Source organism: Primulina eburnea, chromosome 10, assembly GCF_022965805.1.
Source record: "Primulina eburnea isolate SZY01 chromosome 10, ASM2296580v1, whole genome shotgun sequence".
NCBI classification, from domain to species: domain Eukaryota; kingdom Viridiplantae; phylum Streptophyta; class Magnoliopsida; order Lamiales; family Gesneriaceae; genus Primulina; species Primulina eburnea.
This window is the reverse complement of record NC_133110.1, coordinates 36,090,451-36,102,292: the sequence shown is the minus strand read 5'-3', so window position 1 is coordinate 36,102,292 and position 11,842 is coordinate 36,090,451. Positions and strand designations below refer to the sequence as shown.

General features: G+C 36.9%; 1 protein-coding gene across 1 annotated transcript; it reads right to left on the bottom strand.

The window, feature by feature from the left end:
* Nucleotides 1-310: 310 nt before the first annotated feature.
* On the bottom strand, nt 311-11,079 carry LOC140803396 (putative 3,4-dihydroxy-2-butanone kinase). Its single transcript, XM_073159263.1, has 20 exons — nt 10,813-11,079; nt 10,185-10,258; nt 10,022-10,085; nt 9,537-9,649; nt 9,380-9,427; nt 6,082-6,153; nt 5,887-5,976; nt 4,751-4,924; nt 4,304-4,387; nt 3,876-3,931; nt 3,557-3,687; nt 3,397-3,489; nt 3,192-3,253; nt 2,727-2,870; nt 2,597-2,640; nt 1,547-1,630; nt 1,365-1,438; nt 1,169-1,281; nt 999-1,094; nt 311-682 (listed from the first exon to the last, which is right to left on the bottom strand). The coding sequence occupies exons 1-20, from the start codon at nt 10,850-10,852 to the stop codon at nt 431-433; spliced, it is 1,908 nt and encodes a 635-aa protein (XP_073015364.1). The 5' UTR covers nt 10,853-11,079; the 3' UTR covers nt 311-430.
* Nucleotides 11,080-11,842: the final 763 nt, after the last annotated feature.

The following is an 11,842-nucleotide window of genomic DNA, read 5'->3' as shown; positions in this document are numbered from 1 at the left end:
CTACTCAAGTATCATATTACCACTTATAATTGTATTTCTGGTATTTGAATTATATCAAATAAGCTATGAATATTTGGTAGATAACAATAACGAATAAAAATTTAATATAAAAATTAACTAATTAAACATTATAAAAAAAATAACAAAATATTATAAATAATTTATCATAACATCGTTATTTTACATAATAGCATCAACCCTATATAACAATTTTTTCATATATTATTCAACAAAAACATATTAGAATTAACATCAAAACCGAAAAATCATATATATATATATATATATATTAGGGTCGGGTATAAGTAAGATTTTTTAAGTAATAGAAACAAAAATAGTTGTTATGACATCAAAAATTTTGAAGTCAAGAGTACATAGTGGATGGTATTACAATTTTTGTACGACGATAAATGATACTGCTATCTCGGCTTTATGCAGTAACAGCATAAGCGGAAAGCTCGTAGTTAGAACAAGCAAAAGTATGCTCATCACAATTTCCTCCTCGAGAACAAAAACGAGACGGAAGGACGTAACGCTGGAAACCTAAAAATTTGCACTCACGATGCATGGTACTTATCCTTGACAGCCAGGCTGCTGCTCGATACCAAGAAGCTGCAGCCATCGCCCCTGGATCGGGAACTGATGCAAGAATATCTGCCGAGACATATGATGAACGACCCACCTGAAACAAATCACAAGTTGATTACTACAACTTTCGTTAGAAAAAACATTTGTGCTTATTCTGATCCACCAATTCATGCCCGCGTTTTTTCAAAATGAAAGATGGTTGAAGATTGCTGTCTTCTTTTCCTATATTTAGCACCCAAGCTTTTTGTATCTAGTAAATGCTATGTTAATGGCGTTTGAAAATGAAAATATCTTCCACCAATATTTTTACTTTGAAGCCATCAAATATTGCGTCTAAAATGGTTTCTCCTTCAATGTCATCATGGCATCGAATGATATTAAAAGAACATGTGAAGAATCAAGAACGTCACCTGTGCTTGCATGCTTTTTGTTGACTCAGCACCTGCAACTGCTGCTTCAGCTGAGACAACAAAGGCATCGACGGGATCTTCCCCAGCAGTCAATTTCTGTTCATGAAGCTTACAGTATTAATTAAATATCAGTTTTAAAAAGGGCTCGCCTAAAATCTGTCGGCTCAAACCTCCTTAAGTACGGAGGATGCCGGAATAAGAGCATCCAATAGCGTGCGGTAGCCAGCACTGGCACCTCCATATTTACTGACAGCAGCAATAGCAGCTTCAAGAGCATTAACCCCTAAATCACGAGTTATGGTTAATGATAGAGCAAGATACACCAACTCACGAGTAAAAGCCTGACTAAATTCCAAATCATCTTACAATTTAGTGGTGTAATGACTGGATTACAATCCGCTTTCAACTGAGCATATGCCGCCTTAAAGAATATGTCATATCTGTTTTTGAGACAGAAGAATTGTTTTAACTTTTAACTAGAAGTTCTCAGCAAAAATCAATAAATAAGTTGCACAAAGAGCTTAGGTTAGAGAATGAGAGTGTTATACAGGATGCCACTAGTTCCTCCCATGACTTTTCTAATAGAAGATCCAGTTTCTTTGATTGTCTCTGCAGGATCGTTCAGTGGATAACTGGAACAGTTAAGTTACATAAGCAATGGAAGAACATGATTGGATTTAAGGGCAGCAAGATCATATTTAATAAATTAGCCACATTCTTCAACCAAATTTAGAAGTGTGCACTCTATGTTAATAAATAATAACTGAATAAAGGAAAAACATTTTGCTTCAAGTTACAGACCGCGCGCATAACCACCAAAGGTAATACAAGATATAAAGATTATCAATTATATAACAAAAACGCAATCAATGAATAGCATTATTCGACACCAATCGCATTTCAACATCTGCCACTAGAGGACCATTTGGAAGAAAAAGAATAAAGCGAAACAAAAACTAGAGAACATTTCGGAGGCAAAAACTACATATCAAATATGTCACTGAGGCACCATTCAAATGAAAGCCAAGTAGAAAACATTCAGGAGTGTCAAAAGTTCAAGAGGGTTAAGATACTTTCGCTTCTGGAATACAATTTCAAAGAACAATTTTGTAGACCAAAAACAAAGAGAGGTCATATTCTACAGTACCAATATGTTTTCACAGTTGCCGCCTATTACACTTTTTTTAAAAAAAAAAAACTTCCTATTATGCTTTCCTTTATCATTTTTTTACATGAAACAATTTTCCCCTTACATGTGATCCAACATTTCCCATCACATGTTATACCAATAACCAACTCTCTTTGATGTATAAGCATGTATTCCCAACAGGTCCATGCCATGATTTCTTTTATTTTTCCATATCCACACATGAGATGTGGTTTGTACCTTGATCATGTTATGAAAAGGCATCATAATAAAACTCCATATTCGTAATCATTAAACCTTATAAAGAAGAATCAATTATGAAAAAAATCCAATGGCCAAGAATACAATAGCAACAGAATGTTATGTTTATAATCACACTCACTGCTCGTATAAGCAAGAAAGGTAAATGATCGTATAAGCAAGAAAGGTAAATGAGCAAGTGGAAACTCACTATTTTTTCATGTCTTCAAGAATGGCTGATGCACCTCTAAACATCTAATACATCTCAAGAAATCAGACTAAAGTACAAACTAAAACCATGGTCTAAAAAAATATAAGGGAAATATTTTTCCTGCACTTACAGTTGATCCACAGTCACCATCACCAACTTTGCTGTCCCATTCATTTAAGCTGTCTCTGAGATTGATAACTGCGGTAGCTGCTGCTTCGATAACCATTTCAAGAATATAACCCTGAGGACTTAGCTGTTCGGGACGACTCGATGACTGAGAAAAAAGTGAAAGCAATGAGAATCAATGAAGATAATTCCCCAAAGACCATGTTGTTTTGCAAGACTGAACAGCACAAAATAAGACAATTTGGGGGGGGGGGGGGGGGGGGGGGGGGAGGGGGGGGAAAATAGACTTCAGGGACCACAAATAGCCCCAAAATGACTTAGATAAGACCAATATGGTCGATAAATCCAGGAAGGGATACTGCATTGGTTGCAGGCAATATCTCAAGAACAGTTCAATCATTCTCAACACTGTATTTATCGACAGACACAGCATTGTATTTATCAATAGAAGCACATTAGATTCACATACCTCATCATTCTTTGTTGAACGAGATTGAGGAAGAGGAACGGGAATTTTAACGGGTGGGCGGCCTACAAGAGAGATCGAACTACATAAGAAATATAGTAACTTTGCCAAAGAAGGGAAATGCAGACATATTGACAATCAACAATATTGTCCAGCAGCAGTAAAAATCTAGAACGGAAAATCCACAATGCAACAATATGGTACTAACCATCAGCACCAACAGGCCAATTTGGGGCCTTCGTTGGGGCATCCAATCGATTCAAAATCTTTTGGCCTGCTTTCATCACTGTGATTGAAAATCCTGCCAAAGAACAAAATAAGAAGTGAACTTTTTTCATAACAGTAAACTTTGGCGAGCACATACATACCTGCCATATCCAAAGAGGTCATAAAAGACCCAGTATAGACCCTATCAACTGCCAATCCATGTTCCAGCTGCAACACGGGAACAGCTTTTCCAGCTGCGATCATAAGTTCCATCAGAGGAGTGGCTCCTAACCTGCAATCCAGAGAAATGAAAAACGAAAAATCAAAAACATAAAAATGAAAGAAAACGGGCATTCATTGGAAGATGAATGCATGGAAAATTAAGCAGAGACCTTAACATAAGACACATATTTTCAGAATGAAAACAAAGATGCTCGTAAATCACATAGAGAAATAAGTCACATAGAAGTACAGACTTACCCATTAACCATGAGAACAACTCTACTGCCCCGTGTAATAGGAACATAGTTTGTTTCCTGTCAATATATCAAAATAATCACACCCAAAGTAAAACAAAGTTATTCATGAAATCAGTTAAAGTGCATAATGTGTGTGCGCGCGCGTGTAACAATCTTAATCCTAATCCCCACTCGATAAGAGGAAAAAGGAAAATTGTGACTTTGTTAAAGCCACCCAACTGAAATGTATATATTTTGTCTTCCATGAATTTCCATAAACTATGCGGCATGTGCATGTGATCGCTGATAATTAAAAAATTGTTTTCCATATTTACTCTACATGATAACCCCCTCATGTTGTCCAGCACTAAGTGCTCAATGTGGTAGATGGATACTAGTTGATTTGTCATATGAATTGATTTCAATGTTGTACAAAAAATAACAACATACGGTTGACAATATCTGCTTCAGGACATGAGAGACCATAATGTCTACAGGTTGGAGGTCAGCCACAGCAGCCCCTGGCTCCCCATGCTGAAAGAAATGTACAGAATAAGTAACATCAATTTCCAGTGATATGCAGCAATGCTTATTTGTAAGGAGTTTCTTTTAAGTAAAAATGTTCAATAGGTGTTCAATTTGACAAATAAAATAAACATATGTGGAGTCATACTAAGACGCACATGCTATACGATGCAGAAGCACATGTTATACGATGCATGACCTTTTAAATTCAAACACCAGCAATAAAAAAATTGCATAACAATTTTTAATAATTCAACAAACAACTTGGCATAATTGAATTATCGAATTGAATACACTGATAAGTTAAAAATAATAAAGGCTTTCCACCTCAAGTAACATACATTATTAGTCATAATCAAAGTAATCCCTTACAATTCCAAGACCAAGCTCCATTTTTCCAGGCCCTAAACGATCTGGTGTGACTTGACCTGGCAGCGTGCAAACCGACAATGCAACACCCATTGTGCCAACCATTTCTGATGCCTGTTTAGCTTCAGCAGCAACTTCGGTTAAAGAGAGACCAGCTGCTGCTGCTGCCCCAGCAACCTGTAATTTGCAATAAGATTTACAAACAATGGAGTTGCATGCAAAATAATAATTGGTTTCATTCGGTAAGAACAAACTCGGTCATCTTCAACAAGGTTGTGGTTGAAAAAAAATAGCGAAAAAAGTACTTTAAACATTTTCACGGAAATAACAACATAAGAACAAGAGATGGAATAGAGTTTCCCATATCAAATACTAGTATACTTGCAAAATGTTTTTATTCTCACATGTGTTGATTCAATTAAGAGATTCTAAAATTTATGTCCGATTTTCTCAAATACTGAATGATTTTCCATTTAATTAGCATCCACAAATTTAAATAATTCAAAGGACTTGTTCACTCTTGAACAGAAAAAGAAAAGAAAAAAATCTCTTAACTATTAGTACAGTAAATGGAAAATAGTGACTAAAGCAACATCGGAGGTAACATTCAATGAATTATTTTAACCTTTTCACCATTGCTAGATAGACAATTCATAAGTCGATACAATAAACTAAAGAAAAATTTATGTTTTAATATAGAGATAAGTACTCAGCAGTGATAGGAAAGAGAAAAAGGGCATTTTGTTCCAATAAAGGTCAACCTTATCTATGAAACTTGGAGAGATGTGGCTCATAATGACAGGAACAAAGATAGGGCATTTTTGTTTCATTAATGCCAACTTTATCTATGAAACTTGAGGAGGACGTGGCTCAAACACAATTAAGAGGAAAAAGAAGAAATTTGCAATCACCCGATATGCATGGCCAGTATACACGTGCTTGACGTCAATGGTAAGAACATTAGACGACGAAAAAGGGTGAAACAAAGAAAACGAATGAAGTGTTATACAGATAACACAACTGAATTTCACCCCCACATCAACAGTGGCAAAATAGACAAGAAATGTGGAGGTAAGCAAACGCTATTACACGTTAGGAAAGATAGCATAGGCAGGATAAAGGTAGGGGAGTGGATCAACCTTATGAACAAAAATAGTGCCGGCTAACCCTCTTCGCCCAGCTATGCCTCTTGGAGGTGGTAGAGCACAGTCATCACCAACAATAACCATCTGCGAACACAAATTTGAGCATGTTTCTTAATCAGATATATAAAATACTAAATCCCAATGTTTAGAATGAATGGTCATTAGGAGTAAGTTCACATAAACACATACCTCCACTGCATAACCTTCCGATTTAGCTTGCTCAGCGGCCAAACCAAAATTTAAACGGTCGCCCGTGTAATTCTGTAATGGGACAGTAAGTTATATGCACTCCTTAAAAAACTTAGTAAACAATGGGATACTGTGCAATAGATCATTTGTATTTCTTGAGGAAGTAAGCATACAAAAATCTTGGAGAAATTTCCATGTAAATGCAATTATATATTCATATGAAAAAATGGAAAGATATCAAAGTTGAGGCATCCAAATGGAACAGAGAAGTGTTTGGAGATGTGGGCGTCAGGCTTAAGGAGTTGACCAGTAAGATTAATCAGTTGGGAGAGATAGAGGCTGGTGGTGTTTGGTCGGAAACGCTAAACGAGGAAAGAAGGGAAGCAAGGTGCCAGTTGGAAAATGTGTCATTTAGAAGATTCTAAATAGAAAGTCAAAAAGCTAAAGTCAAATGGCTCAAGGAAGGGGACCATAACTCTAAATTCTTCCATTCGTTATTCAACAATAGAAGGAACATAGCATTGATAGAGAAAGTGGAGTGGGAAGATAGGTCTGTGATTACTGAGGAGAGACAGATTGAAGAAAAAATTAGTAACTTCTGCAGGAATTTGTATAGGAAATCGGACGCGGGGGGGGGGGGGGAGTTTTGATGGGGTAGGGGGGTCTTAATGTTTGGAATGGAGTCCTTCAGGGAGAATTAATGCGGAGGAGTTGGAGACACCATTCGTGGAGTAAGAGATTAAAAATGCGGTGTTTGATAGCGATGGTTCTAAAGCTCCAGGGCCTGACGATTTCACATTGGCTTTCTTTCAAAATAATTGGGATACAGTCAAAGCGGATTTAATGAAGGTGTTTGTTGAATTTTTTGAAGATGGTATATGTTAATGAAATAACAAACGAAACCTACATTTGCCTCATTCCAAAGAAAATGAAGCGAGTAAGATCAATGACTTCAGACCAATTAGTTTGATAACGAACTTGTACAAGATATTGACTAAGGTTTTGACAAGTAGATTGAAGAAAGTCATGAGTGACACAATTGCGGAGAACCATTGTGCTTTTATTAAAGGAAGACAGATTCTCGACTGTTGCCTTATCGCGAATGAGATTGTGGAAGAATATCGACGTAAGAAAAAGGAAGGCTGGGTGCTTAAAGTTGATTTAGAAAAAGCGTACGATAACGTCGATTGGAGATTTCTAGACTTTGTGTTACGAAAGAAAGGATTCGATGATAGATTGAGGTGGTGGATTAGAGGGTGAGTTTCTAATTTTTCTTTTTCAATCTTTATTAATGGAAGGATGTGTGGAAAATTCAGAGGGGAGAGAGGATTAAGACAAGGAGACCCATTATCCATGTTCCTTTTTAACCTCGTCGTCGATGGTTTGGGGCGGTGGATGGTAGACAAGGCCAGGGAAGTGAATGAAGTAAGAGGGCTCGAAGTAGGGAAAGAAAAAATTGAAATTTTGCATATTCGATTTGCGGATGATACCATGTTCTTCGCAAACTCACAGAGGCATGTGTTGGCAATAGTGGAAATACTCAAATTGTTCGGTACCAATTCGGGTTGAAAATTAATCTGGAAAAAAGTGTTGTGTTGAGATTGAATTTTTCGGAAGAGGTGGTCGATTATCTGGCAAAAAGAATTGGGTGCAAGAAAGAAAAGTGGCCGATTAAGTATCTTGGGGGTACCCTTGGGAGGTAATCCAACAAATTTGGACTTTTGGGAACCTGTGATATCTAAATGTCCAAAAAATTAGCGAGTTGAAAAAAGTCGTTCATCTCAATGAGGGGTCGACTCACGACTGACCTTGATAAAGGCCGTGTTAAGCGCGATGCCATCTTACTTCATGTCTCTCTTTAAAGTGCCAATTGGGTGGCAAAAAGAATGGAAATGTTGATGAAGAACTTTCTGTGGACGGAGCAGATGGGGAGAAACAGTGTCATGTTGTCGGGTGGGAGCAAGTGTGTAACCGAAGGACAGAGGAGGACTGGGATTGGGGAATATATGCTTGAGGAATAAGGCTCTTCTTGGAAAATGGTGGTGGAGATATTCAGTGGAAAAGGGGGCGTTGTGGAAAAAAGTAGTTAAGAGCATTTATGGTCTTCAAGACAATGGGTGGGACATGGGGTTGGCGGGGATTCGACATTCAGAAGCCCTTGGAAATTTATCTCTCGTTCTTACTTGGCTTTTCATCAATTGATTAGGACGGTGCTCAAACAAGGTAATATCATTCGTTTTTGAGAGGATGTTTGGGAGGGGGCGTCGTTAAAAGATCGATTTCCATCTTTGTTTCAGATATTCACTTTAACCAACAAACCTATCCGTAATTTCATAGATGTTGTCGATAACAGAGTCAATTCTTCAGTTTTATGGGATGTGAGGTTTAGAAAAGATTTTAATGAGGTTTAGGTAGGTGAGTTCACTACTCTTTGAGAGGTATTAGAGACAGTCAAGTTGGAGTTGGGTATCGAGGATTTTAGAGTTTGGTTGGGGGATCCCTCCGGGTTGTTTTCTGTTCGATCTTTTTTGCAATTTTTTTTCCCGATCTCAAATTTCCCTTTATTCTCCTATTTTCAAAATATTTGAAAAGTACCCGTCCCGCAAAAGGTTCAAGTTTTCTCGTGTATCGTGGCTATGGGGAAACTGCTCACATGTGACTCAGTGCAAAGAAGGTGGCCGGCCTGCGTTCTATGCCTGCAATGGCGTTGTTTATGCCGAAAGCAAGAGAAGAATCAGGATCATCTATTGGTGCACTGCTATTTCTCGAGTGGCATTTGGATGAAAGTCTTAAAACAGTTGGGTTTTCAATGGACATTCTCCAAGAAGGCACGAGACCTATTTATTATGGAGTCAGGGTGTCTCATAGCGAAAAGATTCTCGAGTTTTTGGTATATGATAACTCATTGCATATTTTGGTCGATATAGTTGGAAAGAAATAACAGAATATCCGAAGATGTGTCGGAGTCCGTGGACGAAGTTTGGGAGAAAATAAAATTCAGAGTCGTAATTGGACGACTAAGTTGCCAGAGTATAAACATTTATGTATCTTAGACATAGTTAAGGATTAGAAATTTGCATGGTCATGATGATAGTGTGATAGTGCCATAACAAGTTCTCTTGTAACGCTTCTTGCGAATTAGTCACCCGCGTCTATTGTAAAGCATTCTACTATTATAATAAAGTTTAGTTTTCTATCCCAAAAAAAAAAAAAAAACAAAGCTCGATCACGATAAAAAAAAATTGTACAAGTAGAAAAAAGATAGAGCAAAGTATCCAAAAGTTAACAAGTGAGATACCTTGACAATCAAAAGGCATCCCATAGAACCACTCACAGCTCGAATTCCCTGGCGTGAAAAATGTAGCGTGTTAATCTAAAAACTATCACAAAAAGAAAATAACTGAAATTTATAAAACTTCTTTTTCATTTTATAAATAATTAGAACTCTGTCATACTGCAAGAATGGAGTCAACAGGAGGAGACGCGAAAACATCCCCACAGATTGCTGCTGTCAGCATCCCTTCTCCAACAAATCCAGCATGAGCAGGCTCATGACCACTTCCACCTCCTGTGCCAAGAATTTAGTAATTTTCATCTGGTTCATACAACTAGAAAGATAATAATTCAAACCCATGCGTTAAGATGTTAGCAGACGTGTCAACGATAGAAAAACAAAACAATGTTCCAATGAAGCTGTAAAAATTTCCCAGCAGGGAAAAACCTTACCAGAAAATTTCCCCTACAGTGAAACACTTGTTATTATTTGGTAAAAGCGCCTGACAAAGCATAAACTCAAGTTTTGCATCCATACTATCCTTTTAAAAAACTAACCCAATTCAGGCGTGACAAGAGTTTAGAATGGACAATAACTCGTTTTCCTGATATCTTTATGGTGGCAGCACCAAATATAATAAAAACAAAATAGTTAATTAGATCTTACCTGATATGACGGCAACTTTGTCGTATGTAGCAGCAGAAATATCCGCACGTAAAACAACTTTTACCTATATTTGCCACGCACATGAGTCATGCTATTAGATAAAGCTGAAAGCATGTAAGACAACAATTCAAGCTGACTATTGCCAAAATAGAATAGAAATTACTTTAGGAAACCCGTCCAAATACTGTAACCTTGGATAAGTTTCCACCAGACCTTCAATGAACTCCGTCACCACATCTGCAAACCAAGGAACATGAATCACATTTCCAAATCCTATACTCATTCCTACATCCATTGACACGTTTCTAAAAGTGTAGTAGGACGTGCATTTTATTATTTCATCACCATCCATAGAGTAGGAAGGGATTAAAAGAGTACCACAAACTAAATACTAACAAACATGATAATCCATTACCGCCGTAATCATCTCATGCAAAAACACCGGACGGCTCTAAAAACAGCTGTTGTACCCCAAGTATCAGAAGTAGTACGCCCAGTGTTAAATACGAGATAAAACCAGCAGAACAAAATACCCACGAATCAAATGAAAAGTCACAGAGAACGAAAAACAAAATCGAGAGATCAACAAAACATAATCCACAAATTCTCGTCCCCGGCATAAACCAAAGTCAAAGTCAATAATCCTTCATTCGAACGTACACACGCTCAATCCGTCCACAGAGACGAATTCATCAAAGAAACAATAAACAAAAATCGAACGACGAATCAACAAAACGCAAATGCAGGAATACACAACGGAGGAAACGCAAACCGCGTGAAATTTTCGTTACCGTTCGGGTCATTGATGAGTTTTTTGCTCCGGAAATCCATTGCTGATCGCGAACGAAATCGAGACGATCAAAATCTCTCAATGCTTCATCAGAAAAAAAACCCCCCCTCGGAGGAGAGAATTGAGGGCTTGGAATTTTGGGAGAGTGGGCTCTAAAGAAAAGAAGTCACACGGGTGTTGAATAGCAGTTGATTTATTGAGTTTCCTTGTCCGAAAACAACAAAACGTTAGTTGAGTTTCAATTTTCCTTCTCGTGTTTCTCGCGTATGTCCGTTCATGGTCTTAATAAAAAAATATCGACCATATATTTAAGCAAAAATTTGTGTTAGACGGTCTCACGAGTCGTATTTGTGATACAGATTTTTTATTTGGGTTAATAATGAAAAAGTATAACTTTTTATGCTAAGAGTATTACTTTTTATTGTGAATATTGGTAGTATTGACCGTCTCACAGATTAAGATCTGTGAAACGATCTCACATGAAACCCACTCATATATTTATTTTTTCACAAATTTGGTGGCGATATTATAATTTTTGACAAGTTTACTCGTTTTTCGTCAAAATCATTAATATGAAATTGCACACATTGTCATGTCAGAGTCACATTAGTGTTGCACATATGTCACGTCAGTGTCTTATAAATAATGACTAAAATTGTAAAAAATACCAAAAATCGAAGACCAAAATTAAATTTATCCATATATGAAACCGAAATTGCCGAGTGAGGTGACTAATATTGCGATTTTTATTTCATATATATGTAATAACATCTTACGTTATTGTCAAAAAAACAAAATCCCTTCGATTTTCAACAATTAAACACATTTTGAAAACGATATTTCTCACAGTGTCGACATCCACACATCATATGTTGTAATTTGCGGTATAGTGGGAAATTGGGATTGTGCTTTAAGCCTAATGGTTGATTATTTATTACGCAATAAATTTTTACATAGACTTGTGTTGACATGAGTGTGATGTCATTAATTTAGTTAATTTAATATCCATAAATGTAATTCATTATTTGATA